Source organism: Chelonoidis abingdonii, chromosome 2 (genome assembly GCF_003597395.2).
Source record: "Chelonoidis abingdonii isolate Lonesome George chromosome 2, CheloAbing_2.0, whole genome shotgun sequence".
In the NCBI taxonomy this organism is placed as follows: Eukaryota; Metazoa; Chordata; order Testudines; family Testudinidae; genus Chelonoidis; species Chelonoidis abingdonii.
The window spans coordinates 20,594,501-20,615,413 of NC_133770.1; the positions used below are offsets into that span (position 1 = coordinate 20,594,501).

The 20,913-nt window shown below is 41.9% G+C and overlaps 1 protein-coding gene across 7 annotated transcripts in view; it reads left to right on the forward strand.

The window, feature by feature from the left end:
- The window catches only part of RBM33 (RNA binding motif protein 33), a 185,594-nt gene that overhangs the window by 30,145 nt on the left and 134,536 nt on the right, over nucleotides 1-20,913 (forward strand). For all 7 annotated transcript variants that reach the window (XM_075062195.1, XM_075062196.1, XM_032775613.2 and 4 more), the window contains exons 3-6: nucleotides 6,640-6,688; nucleotides 9,929-10,005; nucleotides 13,629-13,941; nucleotides 15,139-15,261. In XM_075062195.1, the coding sequence (XP_074918296.1) occupies nucleotides 6,640-6,688; nucleotides 9,929-10,005; nucleotides 13,629-13,941; nucleotides 15,139-15,261 (562 nt within the window). The remainder of the gene's footprint in view (nucleotides 1-6,639; nucleotides 6,689-9,928; nucleotides 10,006-13,628; nucleotides 13,942-15,138; nucleotides 15,262-20,913) is intronic.

A 20,913-nucleotide genomic window follows, 5' to 3' on the forward strand; every position in this document is an offset into this window, starting at 1 on the left:
TTTCAACCTACCGAAAGCACATTCAGCTGTCATTCTCCACCTGCCAAAACAGTAGCTGAATCTTTTCTTTGGTGCTATTGAGGTGGCTGGTGTACAGCTTCTTCAGCCAGGGGAGTGAGGGGTAGGCTGGGTCCCCCCAAAACACTACTGGCAGTTCAACATCGCCAACAGTAATCGGCTGTTCAGGAAAGAAGGTCCCTGCTGGTAGTTTTATGAACTGTCCTCGGTTCTTAAAGATACAAGCATTATGCACCTTCCCTGACCAGGCAACATTGATCTTATAGATTCATAGACTCTAGGACTGGAAGGGACCTCGAGAAGTCGTTGAGTCCAGTCCCCTGCCCTCATGGCAGAACCAAATACTGTCTAGACCATCCCTGATAGACATTTATCTAACCTACTCTTAAATATCTCCAGAGATGGAGATTCCACAACCTCCCTAGGCAATTTATTCCAGTGTTTTAACTACTCTGATAGTTTAGGAACTTTTTCCTAATGTCCAACCTAATCTCCCTTGCTGCAGCTTAAGCCCATTGCTACTTGTTCTATCATTAGAGGCTAAGGTGAACAATTTCTCCTCCTCCTGATGACACCCTTTTAGATACCTGAAAACTGCTTATATGTTCCCCTCTCAGTCTTCTCGTTTCCACACTAACTAAACCCGTTCTTTACTCCATATCAACCAGGTCACGTTCTCGGCCTCTAATCATTCCTTCGTTTCTCTAGATCTCTACTCCTCTCTCCACCTCTCACGCCCATTCTAATTCTTGGTGCGGTGCCCAGACTGGACACAGTACTCCAGTTGAGGCCTAACAGCCGCAGAGTAGAGCGGAAGAATGATTCTTGTCTCTTGTTTACAACACACCTGTTAATGCATCCCAGACATCACGTTTCTCTTTTTTGCAACAGTATCACACTGTTGACTCAATATTTAGCTTGTGGTCCATTATGACCCCTAAATCTCTTTCTGCCATACTCCTTCCTAGACAGTCTCTTCCCGTTCTGTATGTGTGAAAACTGATTGTTCCTTCCTAAGTGGAGCACTTTGCATTTGTCTTTATGGAACTTCATCTGGTTACCTCAGACCATTTCTCCATTTGTCTAGATCATTTTGAATTTTGACCCTGTCCTCCAAGCAGTTGCAATCCCTCCCAGTTTGGTACCGTCTGCAAACTAATAAGCGTACTTTTTCTATGCCAATCTAAATCATTGATGAAGATATATGAACGAGGCCGGTCCAAACAGACCCCTGCGGAACGCTCTTGTTATACCGTTCCAGCAGGATTGGGGAGCCATTAATAACTACTCTCAGAGTACGGTTATCCAGCCAGTTATGCACTACTTATAGTATCCTTTATCTAGATTGGTATTTGGGCCTAGCTTATCGATAGAATATCATGCGAGACTGTATCAAATGCCTTACTTAAATTAGGTTACCACATCCACCGCTTTCCCTTATCCACAACGACTCGTTATTCCTATCCAGAAAGCGATCAGATTGGTTTGACATGATTTGTTCTTTACCAAATCCATGCTGGCTATTCCTATACCTCCACCTTCCAAGTGTTTGCAGATGATTTCTTTATTACTTGCTCATTATTTTCCCTGGCACAGAAGTTAAACTACTGGTCTGTAGTTTCCTGGTGTTCTTATTTCCCTTTTTATAGATGGGCACTATATTGCCCTTTATCCAGTCTCTGGAATCTCTTGCCGTCTCCCCTGAACTTTCCAAAAATAAATAGCTATGAGGGCTCAGATACTCCTCTATTAACTCCTTGAGTATTCTAGGATGCATCTCATCAGGCCCTGGTGACTTGCAGGCATCTAACTTTTCTAAGTGATTTTTAACTTGCTCTTTTTTTATTTTATCTTCTAAACCTACCCCCTTCCCATAAGCATATCTCGATAAAGTATTGCAGGTGATCCACCAGCACTTGCATAACCATAGTAAAATAGCCCTTTCTATTGATGTACTCTGTGGCAAGTGTGACAAAGTTCCTTTTCTACCTTGGTGGCTCCTGCGCTTATTGGCGGATTGGTTCACTTCACAGATTCACCCTGTGGGTCAGGAAACAGCCTAGAGACCTTGCCCTCTGGTAGAAGCCATAGTCCAGGTCAATTCCTCCTGCGTTTGATCAGGAGTTGGGAGGTTTGGGAGGAACCCAGGCCTGCCCTCTACTCACCCAGCCCAGGGCCCTGTGGACTGCGGCTGTCTAGAGTGCCTCCTTGTACAGTTGCACAACAGCTACAACTCCCTGGGCTACTTTCTCGTGGCCTCCTCCCAACACCTTCTTTGTTCTCACCACCAGACCTTCCTCCTGATGTCCGATAACGCTTGTATTTCTCAGTCCTCCGGCAGTATGACTACTCACTCTCAGCTTCTTACACACCTCTTGCTCCCAGTTCCTCACACGCACTTCCTCTCCTCTGGCTCCCTCTGGCCTGACTGGAGTGAGCCCTTTTATAGCATCACAGGGCCTTAATTAGAGTCAAGTGCTTAACAGCCTCACCTGACTCTTAGCAGGTTAATTGGAGTCAGGTGTTCTCATTAGCCTGGAGCAGCCCCTGCTCTGGTCACTCAGGGAACAGAAAACTGCTTATCCAGTGGCCAGTATATCTCCCTTCTACTACTCTGCTGTTCCCAGCTGGCTTGGGTCTATCACACAAGGTGGTCTGGTACCAAAATAGGGATGTGTGTGCTGTCTACCACTCCACAGCAGTTCAGAAACCCCACTTCTGCAAATCCATCCATTATGTCCTGCACATTGCTAAGAGTCACAATTCTGCACAGAGGAGACAATTAACGGCCAATCTGTCATTACACGTATCCACAGTGTGATCGCCACTCACTTCTCCACTGACAAAACTGCTCTCATTTTTGTGTTCCTGTGCTGGAGGTCTGGGGGAAGACTTGACACACAAATCCAAGAATGGGGCCTTGCTCATGCAAAAGTTCTGCAGTTTGTTACCCCACACTTGCATTATGATGCAATCCCACTGGTCAGCATTCATTTCTCAGGCCCAGAAGCAGCACTCCACTGTTTGCAGCTGCTCCATGAATGGGAGGTGCTGTTACTATGTCAGTGTAATTGGTGGTAGACATTTAAATGTAGACACCTGCACAACTAGGTTGATGCAAGGCAGCTTATGTTGACCTAACTTTATAGTGTAGACCAGGCTAAGCAGTTTCCTTTGAGCTAATGCCGTAGAAGTGCAGCAGTTGTCACCTAACTTTTACTTGCCTTCCACAGTAATTATCTCCCCTTCTGCTATTGCTCAGCAGAGGAAGGAGGGAGCTCTCTCAGCCTTGTGAGAGAGAAGGCGAATAGGAATCAAATATTCCGCATTTTGCTGCCTTTTGCTTTTAGTAGATAGTGAGAAGATCTGATTTATTTTCACTACAATTGTCTTCCACTGAGAGTGACTAGGTGACCTTCTAGAGGTTGGCCAATACTTCTTCCTATCCCACCCCACAACTGCCACTGTAACTGCTGGGTTTTAAGAAGCATTGTGCTGCTGTTTTTGTGATGGAAATGAGGGCACTCTTTGCCATGAGCCTCTTTTTATGGTGAAACTCCACTTATAATGAAGCTTTTTTTTGTTCTTTTGTTTTTAAATAATGGGGAAACACTAATTTTTTTGGTGAGGAGTTAAGGTATATAAGGTTCAGGTTTTGAGGAGAGCTAATCCATTTCTTTAACGGTAGATAGCCTCTTCATTGTGCTTCTTGAATTTATTTTATTTCATTTTATATTTTAATTATATGAAGCAGTAACTTGCCAGCATTAATTGAACAGTACAGCTGTGATCTGCTTTGTTCATACAAATTGGACTATTTTTTTTATTGTAGTTACTACCAGGTGCTTATTATTTCAAGATTAAGGATACGATTTAGTCATGGAGGTCACAGCAGTTATGGATTCCTCCCTGACTTCTTTGGCTTCAGTTGTCGGAGGCTGAAGCTCAGGCCAGGGCTGTGGGTTCCTGCCCCCCACTCCTCGCCCAGTGGTGGTGGGTCTTGTGCTATCAGTCCTCTTCCCCCTCGGCCCTACTCCAGAGATCGCACCCCCAGCTGGAGCCCTCACCTCACCCCTGCACCCCAACCCCCTACCCCAGCCTGGTGAAAGTGAGTGAGGGTGGGGGAGAGCGAGCAAGCGACAGAGGGAGGGGAGACAGAGCGAGTGGGGGGCTGGGGCCTCAGAAGGGGCGGGGCAGGAGCAGGGCCTCAGGGTGGGAGCATTCGGTTTTGTGCAGTTAGAAAGTTGGTAACCCTAACCCCCCCGGCATGTAACCTCTGGTAGTTTTGATCATCTCCCATAGTCTACCCCCATGGCTTCCTCCATTTTGGGTCGCTACTTGGCCTAACCCCATCCCCCCCACCGTAAAGCCCTTTTGAATTCTTAGATTACCTTACCCTTCCTTGGATATTGGAACATGGTAACGAGGACTTAGAGAACCTCTATTACTTTGGAAGAGAGAGAGGGAGTAATCCAGAATGCAAAATAAGACACAATTCTGGAAAATTGTTTCCCATTAGAATTTTAACAGTGCCTTTTTGAAACACTTGCCTCCATGATGAGGGTTGGATTTAAATTATACTGGATCCATTTCCTTTACAGAGGTTTCTTCCTCTGTGCATAAAGGGACCTAATGTCTGGTTACTTTACTGAGGGTGCACGAGACAGGTATCTCCTATACCCACTCTTGTTTGATATTGCTACTGAACCTTTAGCAATCAGTTTGTTAATATACATGGGATGAAGTTTGAGAACAGCAAGCATAATTAAATGTTGTGTGCTGATAATCCCTTCCTATTTATTGCTGAACTGAAATCTCCTCTTCCTCATCTTTTGACATTTAAGAATATTTTTTGAACATTGTCAGGCAGTAAAACTAACCACCAAAACATATCTTATCCTTTTCTAAGAGGTACCAGCGCTAATCCTGGAATTTTCATTGGGCTTCATCTGTGTTGAAATACCTATTCCATATTCCCAACCAATTTTCAGATCTAGCAGGTGTAATTTGGATCTGCAGCTAGACTTACTGGCAAATAAATTGGAAAAATGGCAAGTGCTTAACCATTTCACTATGGGCTTGATTAAATATTAAAATGAATGTTCTACTTTGGTCGTTGAGCATCCTTAGTTACCTCCCTGTTTATATATCCCACACTTACTTTACTGTAATTTATGGGCTGTCACCTTTTCCCACAAAGGAAATCAGTAAAAATGAGTTGTCTCTTCAAGCTCTGCTTGCCATACATCTAACGGTAGATTCTTATTCCTTAACACTAAGGCATATTCTGAATCCTTTATGCAAACCTTGAGAATCAGGACTTGGAGATCGTAATATTGACACTTACAGAATGGGAACTTCAGTTCCCTTCTATTGTGTTTTGGGATATACATGTTACTGTCTCTCCGCCTTGTTCTTTATGCCACCGAAAAGATCTGGGCAGATCTAGCAAGGACCCTAAAGTTTCTCACCTGCAAAAGTGGTTGTTTGTGGGCAGCCCAGAACTTAGTTATGGAAGAAAGGTTATGGGCAAGTCTACACTACAAAATTAAGTCAACTTAAGTTACCTCAACTTACAGCCACTGCAGTAATTAAATCGGATTTTCATGTCCACACTATCTCTTTCTGTCAGCAGTGCTTGCTCTCACCAGGAGTGTGTCCACTGATTTAACTGTCAGCATGGGACATTGTGGGTTGCTGACAGTTGGAGCCCTGCTGTCCAGGGTGCTGACAGCTGTCAGGCAACGTAAGCAATGCAATGTCTACATGGACACTGTCTCATCCTAACTACCTCGACCGAAGCACTACTCCTCTCATGAAGGTGGAGTAAAGTCAGTGTAGTGGGTGACTTATATCGGGGGAGCTGCATTTTAGTGTAGATATCAGGGGGAGATGCATTTTAGTAGAGATCATAGAATATCAAGGTTGGAAGGGACCTCAGGAGGTCATCTAATCCAACCCCCTTCTTAAAGCAGGACCAATCCCCAGACAGATTTTTGCCACAGATCCCTAAATGGCCCCCTCAAAGATGGAACTTGCAACCCTGGGTTTAGCAGGCCAGTGCTCAAACCACTGAGCTATCCCTCAAAAGCATTCAAACGCTCTCCCAGCTTTGAACAAATCTCTTGAAAGGGGAGGAGTCTTTTTCCACAGGATTTTTCTTACCCTCCAAATGTAAGTTCTTCTCACTCTTCAGCTGTTCATACTGGGTCTAATGGACTTCCAGGAATGTTAACTTCTTTGTGCCTCCTTAGTGGCTTAATCAAGTAGAATTAAGAGATGAAAGGCATGAAGATATCCACATGTAGAGAATTGGATTTGAGTACTGTGATTTGGCTGTCTTGGGAAAGAAGGCTTATAAAAGACTCCAACATCCTGAAAACATCCACCCTTCCTTAAGATAGAAGTTCGGTGCCTATCCCTTGCATAATGTAAACCTCTTTCCTGAGTTGTCATATTAATGTGCTGTATATTTTATCAAATAAAAAGCATTGTTGATTCAGTAACAATTCTCCTCTGACCGATGTTGAAATTTCTGTATTGAATAATGATTCCAGTAAAAATATATTTTACTTCATGTGTGTGACATGGGTACTCTTAATATTCGCTTGTATTTTCCAGTGAACTTGAAGATGATTTGCTTGGAGAGGATTTGCTTACTGGCAAAAAGGTAAGAAATAAGCGTGTTTCATATATGTCCAATAATTCATTACAATTTTAAATGTGAACCTATATTTCACTCTCAACTCATGCTATCATGTTATATGACCATTTGTAAATGATCCAGGGTATTCTATTTATCTGGGTAAAATCAACTTAAATACAGAAATCTAAAAGAACACCAGAACAATTCTTGCAGTCTACTGTGAAAAACAGTACAAACAATAGCAGACCTTTTAAATGTATACATATATTAATATCACCTATATCATCTAAACAGTAAAAGTGGTTGGAGAAATTCCAACAACAACTTTCAATAGGGGGAAAAAAATTGAAATGTTTCGCAGAGATGGTTCAGTTTCGACTAAGTTCCTCTTAACCCCAGTGCTTTCAGTGTCTGTGACTAGGGTACCCTGCCTTGCAGATTGCCCCAGGGCTTCATTCCCTTTTGCAGAGAATTTCTAAATGTTTTGGTTTTGTTCTACATCAAAACAGAACCAATCCTTTGTGAAATGGAATTACTGTTCTCCACCCAGTTCTACTGACCAGTCCAGAGAGGTAGTTCTCAACACTAGTTTCTCTTGGCTTATTCTGTCACTTAAGCAGTGCAAAAACAACACTTCCCTGATGCTACCCAACATTCCTGTCTTCCCTTCCCGAGGGCTGGCTACACTAAAGCTGTAAGTTGACCTAAGTTATGTCGACTTCAGTTACGTAAGTTACATAACTGAATTGGACATAACTCCCACACTGCACTGTATCGACGAGAGACACTGTCCCGCCAGCTTACCTTCTGCCTCTGAGAGGTGGAGTACAGACGTTGAAGGGAAAGTGCTCTGCCATTGCAGTAGTGCTGATTTAGCTGTAAGTATTGACAAGCCCTGAGACCCATTCCAACAGTCCTGTCCTTATTGATTCCTTCCAATCTGAGATACCAGTGCAGCTTCTTCAACCAGTGAACTGCAGCTCTTCTCTATCAGGGATGCACGGGGTAGGGGGAAGGCAGGCAGCAGCCAAGGCTTATAGCCACTTCCACTTCTTTCTGTGCATGGGGCAACTACTAGGCAATGGCTTTGTCCTTCCCACAGTAGGAAAATCCGTAATGCCAGTTACTGGGGGACAGATGGTGCTGAAAGGTCAGATTCCAATAAGGAGGGCTGCGAGGAGTACTGAATGTCTAGGGTTCCTCCCTCCTGCATCACAGACTCCTAACTCCTGAAGAGAGAGACCCATTCCCAAAACAAAACTTCCTGTGATGTGCCAAAACCAGATTTTACTTCCTTCAGCAGGCTTACTCTGTCTGCTGGAGAAAGTGGGTCTTCTCCTCAGAAAATAGGAAGAGAAAATAAAAGAAGAGGAAGCTACTCTGTTAAATACTAAGTAAACAAAATGAAAAAGAGAAATTGTTTTCTGAACATTTTACTCACACTGGAGGATAGATTTTATGATATAACTTCCTGTTAAACAGACCAAGTACCATTGGCAAATTGGCTTTCTTTGTGTGCATTTTTAGTGGTTTGCACCATAAATGTTAGTTTAATTCCATTATTTTAAAATTGTTTAGGATAGTAGGAATAATACCTACATAGGAAATCCTTGCCATAATAAATTGCTGAAAAAACATCTTTCAGAATGGTTGGAGTTAGACAAATAAATTAATCCAAATATGAATAAATTCTAATCTATCATACAGGCAATGCAGGATTTCTTTTCAAAGTTACCTACTTACTCCTGGGGAAATTCTGCATCACTGTGCAATGCAGAATTTTGCAGAAATTAACATGCGTGCAGAATTTCCTTTCCCCCATAGAAGTGGGCTGCAGTGCTGTTAACTGTCAGTAGGGGCTGCTGGACTCGGCAGAGCCCAGCTCGTGTATAGAAGACACTGTCGGAGGGAGGGGGAGGGAGCTGAAGAGTTTCTGGCAGCTGCAGTTCCCAGAATGCCCTGAGGAAAGGAGAAGGCAGCACGCACAAAACTCTGTGCAACCCTGGGACTGAGCATCAGGCTTTTTCTCCCTCTGGATCCGAGGACTCGGGGTGTGTGTGTGTGTCTGTGCTGGGGCGGGGGTCCTGCAATTGGACTTCGGGAGAGGGAAGGTGGCAGAGAAACAGGAACTGGGTTGTCATAGGGGGTTCTTTAACTCTCTGCTCTTGGGGGAAATTTTGTGTGTGTCTGTATTGTTACCAAATTACCAAAATAATTGAAAATGGTGTGATTATGTAGTGTTATTTTGACAAATAATATTTGCCGAGTTTTAAAATATTGTGTGCAGAATTTTCAACTTTTTGGCATAGAATGCCCACAGGAGTACCTATTGTTGTGCTTTGTGCAGTCTTATTTTAAATTTTTTAAGTGACAGGACTCCCACCACTTTCTGTGAGATACTATTCAACAGCCTAGTAATAAATCTTTTGAGAAGTTGTTTCACTGATATTAAGCCTAAATTGTTTCTTCTTAATCTCATCCCATTATTTATAGCTAAACCCACCTTCGTATAACTTTTACTACTTTGGGAGGTTTGGAATACTGTCGCTTAGCCAAGCTATGTGTAGTTAGCTCTTTTAGTTAGTAACTCATTGTTACAGATAAATAGAACAGTTGATAGCACGGCTGACAAACTGGAAGCAGTTCAGAGAAGTGCAGCAAAAATTACATATGCCTGAGTAATTTTTTTCTCTTCTTTGAACTCCTTCCTATTTGCCCATATTTCTAACTTCTCTAGAGTCTTTCCAGTTATTTGTCTCTCCCAAGTTAGTATCCTCAAGAAATGGCAGTAACATGATGTTCACTCCCATCCTGTGCCATGCTCCTAGATTATTTAATTAAGTTGTTTATAAGAAGGCACTTTAATACCAACCCTTCTGATGCTCCACTAAACCCTCCCCCAGCTCATTACATTGCTGGATGATCGTTACCTTTAGTTTGTCCGTCAGCCAGTTTTCAGTCCCTGTGGCAATGTTGAAATCTAAACCAACTGGAATCAATTTTGCAGGTTTTCATGAGACTATATCAAATGCTTCACTGAAATTTAGATATGGTGTCTTCTACCGCATTCTTTTCATCAGCTAATTATAGAATTCTTTCAAAAAGCAATCAGATTTGAACCGACTTTTTCATTGTCAACATGTTGCTTATTGTCAATATTCTTTTATTGTAGTGTTTAGAGAACCTTTTGCTTCGCTTTTGTTTCAAAGAGATACTGTGTTTTTAAAAAAGTCATGAACATTTGTTCGTTTTATTATAATCTAGAATCAGTCAGACTTGTCAGATGAAGAACTGAATGATGATCTTCTACAGAGTGACAATGAAGATGAACCAAGTTTTAGGTATGTGTTTTACACCCCTCAGGGAGGTGGTGTTACTAAATGGGCATAGAGAGACACTTACATTGCCAGGAGCCAAATTTAAGTGAAGATGCTTCCACAGCTAGGTTGACCACAAGGCAGTTTACATCGACCTCACCCTGTAGTGTAGACCAGGCTCCGGAGTGTCACAGCTAAATACCAGATGAAACAGATTGTTAGGCATGAAGAGTTAGTACATGCTGCAAGAGATAATTCAAGGTGAGGTGGACAGTTAATACCTTTGCATTCCTAGGACAAATAGGAGTTCATGATTTTCAGTCTAGAAAAAGTTATGAATTTAAGCTCCCAGGGTCATTGTTTGATGGTGTTGTGCGGGTTTCCTGTCACCCACTAGCCCTCCTTTGTCCCATGACTGCAAAGATGTTAACTGTCCGGTTCACCTTGAATGGTCTCTTGCAACATGTGTTAACTCCATATGTTTAACAACCTGTTGCACCTTGTATTTAGCTATTGACACTCTGAGTACTGTTCTTGGACTGGAAGAAGAGCTCTGCAAACTCAGGCTGTCTCTACACTGCTACTTTGAGCGCTAAAACTTTAGTCATTCAGGGGTGTGAAAAAACACCCCCCGAGCGACAGAAGTTTGAGCACTGAAGAGCGCCAGTATAGACAGCACTTTATTGCTGGGAGCCGTGCTCCCGGCGATAAAGCTACCACCCCTCATTCGGGGTGGTTATTTTTTATTGCAGGGAGAGCTTTCCCCTGACGATAAAGCGCGACTACCCTGCCCACGTCACAGCAATGCCACGGCCGTGCTGTAACGTAAGCAATGTAGACATATCGTCAGAAGCTTGTCTTTCACCAACAGAAGTTGGTCTAATAAAAGATATTATCTCACCCACCTTGTGTCTCTGATATCCTGGGAGCAGCACAACTACACTGCAAACAATAGGTATTCTTACTGACTTTTAATGGAGTATTAGGCATCAGGAATCCAAGATATTCAGGTCGTCATTGCACCAGTAATGCTATATAGTAAAACCTGTTCATCAAAATCAATCCTTGCAAAAATTTCCATGTTCCAGAGTAAGGTGGCATCTGCATTATTTGCTTTGAAATTCTTTCCCTTGTATCTGGATATATCCATGACATTTTTTGTGTAAACCAAACATGCTTCTACTGTATTTATGGCTGAGAAAGCAATTGTAATCTTATAATTGCATTGATTTGTAAAACTATCCCTAAAATTATCGCTTGACCTGAAATTGCTTATTATTTTTTCAGCCCGTCATTTAGTTTGAGCTATAAGGCATTTCACCCATGCAATCTTAACTTTCAGTTAACGGGTTTTTGTTTTTAAGTCATTGATATCAGCACAAGTCCTCTTTGTCCATGCCCCCGCATCACCATCGTAAGCCATGTCTCCTGCAGAACCCCAGGAATCCCCCTTAACATCCTCTGAGTCTGTGGAGGGTGGCTCCAAATGCATGAAATTTGAATCGAGGACTGTGTTGTTGCATCCCTTCTTGCACCATGCAGTACTGAAACTTGCACAAAGACTTGTACAAGGCTTTAGAGATGAACAGTCACTCCCTGCCACATGAATGTTCTATAGTGGTGGTGGTGTCCCTAACCACTATAAGCTGTTTGAGGGTACAGGCTAAAGGGGTCATATGGTCCAATACAGTATATCTGACAGCTTGGAAAGGTCACTCTAGGAGACAAAGTGGTGTCTGTCCTAAGATTTTTTTTCCCACCCGCAGTCCACATTGGCAGGGGAGGGAGGAAAAGGAGGTAGCTTTCTCTACTGCAGTTATGGGGGTAGGGTCAAACTCCCTCCATCCTCAGACTAGCAATCTGGGCACATGATGCTATTGTCTCAGCAGAATTGAGCTAAAGAACCATGAAAAGAGAAACTGGATTTTCCATTAAGTAGGAGATAACCAGTTGTGTGTCCTTTATTTCTCTCCCCTGCTACCTTTCCCTTCTTGTGCTGTGCAGCAGGGGATAGCTATATGACTGCACAGGTGGTGAAAGGAAAGAGGAGAGCACTCAGAATAGGCAGTAGTGCTGCCCAAGGGGTAGGAAACTGAGGCCTGGTCTACACTAGGAAATTAGGGTCGGACGGCGTGGGGTGAGGAAAAATTAGATCCAACCCCTAGTGTAGGCAGTGTTACATCGATGAGAGAATTTTACTGCCTCTCCTGGAGGTGGAATACCTGTGCCGATAGGAGAACCCTTCCCGTCTGTGTATGTAGTGCAGGGGTAGGCAACCTATGGCATGCGTGCTGAAGGCAGCACTCGCACTGCCCAGGTCCTGGCCACTGGTCCGGTGGGCTCTGCATTCTAAATAAATTTTAAATGAAGCTTCTTAAACATTTTAAAAACCTTATTTACTTTACATACAATAGTTTAGTTATATATTATAGACATATAGAAAGAGATCTAAAAACATTAAAATGTATTACTGGCATGCGAAACCTTAAATTAGAGTGAATAAATGAAGACTCCGCACACCACTTCTGAAAGGTTGCCACCTCTAATGTAGTGTCTTCACTGAAGCATGCACTGCAGCGTTTTAACTGTGCATAAGCCCTTTTATATGACCTATTACTTTTTCCTCTCTGGTAGCTGTATTACTGTTACCCATGGGGTGAACGCTTTTGCTGCTTTTCCCTCCAACTTCCACTCAAAGCCCTTCCAGTCTGGGGCCGACTTGGTGTACAAACAGCATACAAATCTGTTTAGATCTTCTGGTCCCAAATTTTGCAAAAATAGGTCCCTTTTAAGTTAACTTGTAGAATTGTAACATGGTAAAGGAAAAAGTTTTTAAAAGTAAAACACCCCTCCAAAAACATTTTTCAGTCAAAATGTTCAGCAAATCAGTAATCCAGTTTAAAACATCATATTTATGAATCAACTTGTTTTCCTACCTTCTCACGAAATGTCGAGTTGGAGATTGACTGTTTGAAAATTCAGATCTTTCTTATGAACTAAGGCTAGAATTTAAGATTTGATGTTTAATTTGCAACAGTTGATATCACAGCCAACTAAAAACAATTTCTTAAATACTGTTTTTAGGTTCACATAAATTCTGTTACTAACATAAAAATTTGTTTTAAACCTCCACAGGTCACCTTTAAAAGACAGTTCTTGACTGTATAATTTGTATTTTTTTTCCCGCCGAATGGGAACTTAAATCTACCATAATAAAAACAACAATCTAATTCAAATTGCTTGTTTCTTGTCTATATTAATATAGTAGTAATAATGATTCAGTAGCTTACTTGGAGATATTAGAAAGCAGATGCAGTTGAAGTCATTTTGTATATTTTTGTTAGTCTGGGAATTAAAATTGAATCCAGTCTGCTTGGTTACCATGCAGGACTTTTGACAGCCTAACCTATTAGACCATCTGGTTGGTTTGATTCCCCTGGTCAAATAATCTGCAGCTGGTGATAAGCTGTGGTACAGTATGCATTATGAGTTTATGGCATGCAGTCAAGTTGATGTGTGAGCTACATTTTTGTTCACTAACTTAGAGTATATGTATTTGTCTGCTCCATTGTACTAAATCCTCACAAATGTAATTAAATGGTATATTTTCAACTTTGGTCTGAATTTTTTTCCCCCTTCCATTGCAGTTCTCAAGGTGTCACAGTTAGTCTTAATGCTACATCTGGCATGGTTACGTCATATGACTACTCTGAGAACGCTAATGATCATTCGATAGAACATGAGTCAGAATATGACCAAGGGGAGGATGAAATGGCTTATGACAAATCAGGTGAACCTGAAGTATACTCTCAAGAGTACACAGGGGAAAGACAGTATGAAGGCAATGATGCTGAGCTGACGGAAGACCAAATAGAATATGGAGAAGAACAGGGAGAGGAAGAAATTTACAATGATGAAGTGCTAGACCTTCAAATCAATGAACCTCTAGATGAATTTCCAGTGAGTTTCTTTCTATTGTATCTCCAAAGATCACATTGCTTCACGTGCATCGGTTTTTAGACTGATTTGAAATCTGTTTACTTCCCTAGGGAAGGAGGGGAATTAGACCTATTATCACTGTCTGCCAGTTTCTTTATCTAGGCTGTGACAAAGTTTGTGTTGACAGCTTGTTTGGCGGTAGGTAATGCTCCTTTGTCATGCTGGAAGGCAGTTGAGAACCATGACCTTGAGGGTTGTATCCTTAAGGAAGAAAACAGCTTTGTGTGGTGGAGATACACTGCCAATTGTTAAAAGTACTTAATGCAAAAGCTTTTATCCAGGCTTTAGACAAGATCTGATAAAGTCCTTCCAAGGTGAAAAGATTATTGACCTGCTAAAGACATCTTTAAGGTGCTAATATTCCAAAGTGATTGATGTTCTGTTCATTCATCCTTTTTGTAACTGAGAACTGTCTAAATCTGAATAAAGAGATTGGAGGTTAGTTCAGAAAATGTCACATGCATAATTTGATATCTTTTAAGCAGCATACAAAAGAGCATATACAGATTTTAATTGCAAGTAAATATATTCCATAACCACAGTTTATACTTCATGCATTTAGTAAGAGAAAATCTGCTTAAAATATCAGCTGAAATATTCTGAAAAGTTTTTGCTCTTTTTTTTATTCATGTTTGTTCAGCTTCTAGCATAATAGGTGCTTGATCCTTGTTTGGGCCTTCTAGACAGATGAATAATAGCTGTATACAATTAGTAGAATAACATTTTTAAGAATAATGGAATATTCTATTTTCCTCTTTTTAAAATAAAGAAGGCTATTGTCAGTATAGTGTCATGGGGCAGATGGCACTTCAGACAAGCAAATATTCCAGACTTGCTTCCAAAGAATTTAAAATCTAAAGGCCTGATCCTCATCCCACTGAAATTAATGGGATATTTGTTGTGGCATCACCTGGATCACACCATATTAGTTATCTGTGTTGCTGTATAATGTTGTTAATATAATATTGTCAGTAGCATTAAAGCGACTACAACTGTCCTAAAAACCCTGCTAGATTAACTACCACATGTAATAGAAGATCACAGCAATAGCCTGGATTTTGATGAAACCTGTTTTTCAATTGCTGTAATCTATACATATATAGTTCTGAACTTTTACATGTGGTCCTTCCTTGTAACTTCCTTTTCTAATTGTTTTAGGATGAAGATTATATACACTCATATAATGAACAACAAGAGATGGAAGAACAGGAAGAATATGTAGCTGAAGAGGAATTGGAGGAGGTCGCTGATTCCCAAACACCTACAAATGAATCAGAAGAGGTATATCGTGCACCTTACAGAAATCTTGAAACAATTGCTTATTGCAGAATTTATAAAAATTTAGAATTGTTCAAATTGCTGGCTAAGAATTAATGCCAATTGGCTGCAAGCTGGCTAAATGCCGACAATTCTTAATATCCTCACTTTGTTTTTAGGATGTATGGTATGTTGCAGAACTGTTTTACTGTCCTTCGCTAGTTTTGTTAGCATCTGTGGTCACTTTTTTCTAATGACAGTATTGAATTTAATTTTTTTTCTGAAAACCCGAAGGCAACAGATAAGTGTGAAGGAGATATTTCCTTTAATGTTTATCCAATTGGAGTTTTTAGGTTGGAGAATGATGATGATTCTGCACGGTATCTGTGATTTTATACATACAGTAGAACCTCAGAGTTATGAACATCAGAGTTACGAACTGAGTAGTCAACCCCACACCTCATTTGGAACCGGAAGTTTGCAATCAGGCAGCAGAGACCCAAAAAAGCAAGTATTGTTAGATGTAAACTATTAAAAAAAAAAAAAAAAAAAAAAAAAAAAAAAGAGGAGGGGAGTTGAAAAAAAAATAATGATTTGACAAGGTAAGGAAACTTTCTGTACTTGTTTCATTTAAAATAAGGTGGTTAAAAGCAGCATTTTTCTTCTGCATAGTAAAGTTTCAAAGCAGTATTAAGTTAATGTTCAACTGTAACCTTTCAGAGTTACGAACAATCTCCATTCCCAAGACGTTTGTAATGCTGAAGTTCTACTGTATATCCCTAGTAACTGTAACCGTAATGTGACACCTCCATGCCCAAATGAATATATTGGGGGTAAAGATGGTAAAATTTTCAAAAGTGCCTAAGTCCTATGTTCAAAGGAAATGTAAGCATTTAAAAGCCTAAGAGTCACTGAAAGTCAAAAAGACAGACCCATCTGGTGCCTTATGTGGGAGCATCTTGTGCATGGGTCTGAAAATTCTACAAGCTTCTCCTTGCAGTTCTCTCCTGATGAAAGAATTAAGAGAAAAGGTGAGGTCCCTTGTTCCCTTCTTACAGAATTAGACAGAGGCTTGATGCCAAAAACCCACAGGTATTTGCTCACTGGCTACAGTAGGAAGGGGTTGTACTGACTCTTCAGCATTAACTTGCAACAGATTCCTGGTGGGGGCAGTAAGGAGATTTGTTGTCTACCGCCTCCCCAGGAATCTGCTGCGGTATTACTTTTATCTCAAAGTTTAATTTATAGGATCTATTGGAATACTCGTTGAAGTGGAATGTCTGAATGTTGGGTCTCATGGCTGCTAAAATGCTTGGTTGACCCAGCTATATTGCTCCCGACTGTGGAAAATCTGCACGCCTGAGGGACGTAGTTAAGCTGACCTGATCTGGTGTAGACAGCGCTAATTCGGAAGAATTCTTTGGTCGACCTAGCTACTGCCTCTTGGGAAGGTGGAATCCCTACGCTATATTAAAGTGCTGCAACGGCACAGCTGCAGTTGTGCCTCTGGAGAAATTCGTTAGATAAGCCCATGGTTCCCTCTCCAGAGTACAAATCCATCAGCTAGTTCAACCCCAAGAGATTCAAAAAGTGGCATTTTTGTTTGTATACTCACTCAATTTTAGAACTTTTCAGTCTCTAGTTGTATCAAATAAACTACACTGGAATAATCTTCTTTGGTAGATTAATATTTAATAAACATTTTAAAGTCTTAGTAATGTTTTATAGATCCATTTAGTAATACTTCATTTTGTGCATTTGTTGGCCTATAAACACCCACCTTCTGGTACTCTGCTGTACTTTGACTATCCAGAGCCAAGGTCTGTGTATTAACTGATGAAATCACAGTCCGTCATGTTATTACTTAAAACAGATCATTGTATGTAATTAACATCCTGACAAGTATTACAAAAAAATGTTGTGGAGCAGAAAGCTAAAATGTACTGGGTAGTTTGACCTTAGTGGGACTGTGAAAGTGCCAGTCTCCAAACTCGCATAATTCAGTCATTCTACAGTTTGAATTGACACCTTTCAGCACGCTGAACTCTTGAATTCTGCAGCTTTCCTTCTTACTGTTAAATGTTCTGGAGGTCAGAACAGAAACTGTCCTCTTCACCCTGATGAAGCAACCTTTCTCTTTGGGACCACCAGGGTGAAGTTGTGGGTAAATACTTTGACGCTAACAGATTCCATTTTATGTGCAATATGAGCCTACTTCAACATTTTGTTGCAAAGTTATAAATTCATAGAGGGAAAATGAGATTACTTCAGAAGTAATCTCAGTAGTAATTCTTTCAGAGATTCTTCTGGACAGCTAAAGAAGAATCAGAGGCTAAGCAAAATCAGATCAGTCATCATGAGTGTACAGTTTGAGACCTTAGAGGAGTTGGTTTGCTGTTAGGCATAATATGTCCTAGACTCCTTTCCAGAAACAGCCGAAAAATTTAACCGGCTCGAACCCACTGGGAAAATGAGACAAATTGTATAACTAGAAAAGACATAATTAGTGAGCTTGCGTATATGTACCCTGTATATACTTTATTATCTACTTTTTCCATCAACTCAAATCCTTGGAGATTCTTTTTAGTCATTGATTTAAAGCAGATGATGTCAGCCTATGTACGCCCAAATTTTGACCTACCTTAAAGCTGACCGTACTTGCTCTGTAGCCTATATTTTGAAAGAGAAACTTCAGACTGCCTCACATTTATAATTTGAGGACTGCCTGCCTGCAGCTTTTCAGTAAAAGCAATTTACTAATGAGCTTTGTTCCTTTATTCAAAGGAGAATCAATAAATTCATGGTGTGTGGTGTTATATGGCTGTGATCTTAGCTGTTTATGTTCTTTCTATTGACAAAAATGTCAACAGTATTTGATCTTCATTATCAGCTTGAAAATGCAGTGCAATCGAAAGTGTTGGTAAGTGAGATCCACCTCTTAGGTAAAGAAAACACTGTTTTGATTGTCCTGCCCTCTACCAGCCTTTCTCTCCCTGGGAATGGAGATCCTCCCCATTCCTGAACAAAGCTGGAGTATTCATTTCTGTTACATTTCCCCTGCCTTTCCTCTCCCATAATCATTTCCCTACTTCCTGGTTGTAATCTTCTGGGTGGAACTTGCTTGTGGTCATCAATGTGGCTCCTATAGCATCTGGAGGTTCTGCTGTTTAGCAGAATGACTGTAGCGTAGTGACAAAGCAGACAGACAAAGCAGAAGTTAAATCTGGCTCTCCAGCGTGGCATGGAATATTAATACTAAGCCTTCCACATTTTTAGTGGTTTAATGTGTGTGACTGAATAACAGATGTATTGTGCTTTGACCTCTGTTAGTCTGATACCTGAATCCTCAGCTTCAAGCTCTCATTCACTGAAGCAACTGAATGCTTCATGTTGATGGAGACATCTCCATCATGTTGATGGAGAATAAGTTTTGGATTACAGTTATTTATTTTTCTCTGCATAATCCTTTCACACCCCCATTTGGGGATGCATATAATTCTGTCCATGGTAATTAGTTTGTGATTTGGGACAGAAATACTTTTGAATCCTGACAGGTAGCCCAGCTGTGGTGTTCTACAAAATGTCACTCTCACTGTGCTTGTGTCCAGTCCCTACAAAATTAGAGGTTTCTTTGTTTTTTGTTTTGAAGTTCATCTTTTGGAGACACTTAAATTATCACTATATTGTAATATGTTTTTATTATAGTGTGCCTAAGGGCACTACTCACAGACTAGGACCCCACAGTGCTAGGTGCTGTTCAGACACAGAACAAAAAGGTGGTCTCTGCTCCAAGGTCAATATAAAATAGGTCTGCCGGTAAGATACAGAATTAGTTTACATGAAGTTCCTTATCACAAAATCAATTTGAATGAAATCTAATGCTCTCTTGTAAGAATAAAATCAGAATATGTATTAACTTTCATCTTGAAATACATATTACCCATAAACTCTGTGTGTAAATACCGTATGAACGTTCATTTTGTTTTAAACAGTAATTTTACTGCACATGCAATTATATACTTGGTGTAAAAGATAAAAGGGAGATGATAGCTGCTAAAAACAAACTGCAATTGTATGTTTCTGGAAGTAATCCCGAGAGATTCCCACTCCTGGATTTCTAGCCACAGATATGAGATTCAGCAACTGACTAGGGGCTTGGCTACACTGGAGAGTGGCAGTGCTGGTGAAGGGGTTACAGCGCTGCAACTCACTCTGTGTACACACTTGGAAAGCCCAGCCAGCGCTGCAACTCCCTGGCTGTTTACAGCGCTGGCTTGTACACCTGTTTCTGATTGAGGGTGTAGCGCTGCCCCTGGTTGATGCAGCGCGATCATCAGGTGGGACATCAAAAGCGCTGTTATTGCCTCCAGGGGTTATAGGAGGTACCCAGATACCTTTCGGCGCACTCTCCTCATCGTTTCACAACACTCCGCTGCTGGAGCTCAGGTGACTCACCCTTTAACTGCCCAGGAATGTTTAAAATTCTCCTTCCTGGTTTGCTCAGCCAGCATGGAGTCCAATCAATCAATCCAATCATGGACCTACCTCCACGTCCCCAACGAGCCCCAGCATGGAGCAATTGGCGGCTTGCAGACCGGCATCGTCCATTTTGGGCGGGGCTGTGCAGGATTAACGCTGCGCTCCAGCCGTCAAGAGATAGAAATTTGTAATCTAAGGGAGATATCCAAGTCCATGACTGCAAAGAGGGCATGAACGACGCGCTGCAGTGCAGGGTTAAATAAAGAGCTGCGGAGGTGCCTATTGCAAGCCGTGAGGGACCGCGCTCAGGTGCTGCCCCACAACCTGACCGTTTTTACATGGCTGGATAGGATACTTGGGGGTGATGCCCACTGCAAAATTCTGAGAACCACACATGGGACAGTTTCAGAGCCAGGGAGAGGTGGCGGGAGGCTGTGGAGGTACCAGAGATGTGCAGGACTGGTGGGAAGCTAAACCCCAGAGTCCCCGGAGTGCATGCAGCCAGGAGCTCTTCTCAGGCCAGAGGAATCAGCCAGTCGCAGCGGCTGGACTGTGTTGGTGAAGAAGAAGCAGACGAGGTGATCCCGGTAAGCAGCTTTTAAAAGTTTTTAAAGGCGCGGGGGGTTATGGCTGCCTGGTGCGTGGTGCATGCTAGAGTGGATAGCCCATGATTTGGTCTATACGTGCCCGGTATCGGCCTCTGTATCTCTGTAAAAGTTTTCTGCCGAGCGGGGCAATTGCTTGTGGATGTTTTAATAGGGGAGCTACCGTGGTCTTTCCAGTCAGCCCCCCCCCCCCCCCCCCCCCCCCCCCCCCCCCCCCTCTGGGCTAACGCGTCCCGCCACTGCCGTGAGTTGGTGGGGGACCCTTGCTGCACACAGGCAACTGCGTAGGGCCCTGGGAAATCACATTGCTGGAAGCAGACCCTCCCGCTCTTCCCAGGTGCCGGAACAGATCTATCTGGAGATAAATCCTGTTGAAAAGTTAGGCATATGTTTTAGTGCACCTCCCCCCGCTGCAGTGCTTCTGCTTTCCCCGTTGCACAAGAACCCTTAGCCTATCAGCAGCTCCCTCCCGGGGAGTCGCAGCAGAACGTGTGATCGCAGGAGTAAGTGCTGTGACACTTTGGGTGGTGTTCGTGGTTATCCGCCCAGCTGCTTCTCGCTTCTCCCAATTGCACCAAACCCCATTGAGCCT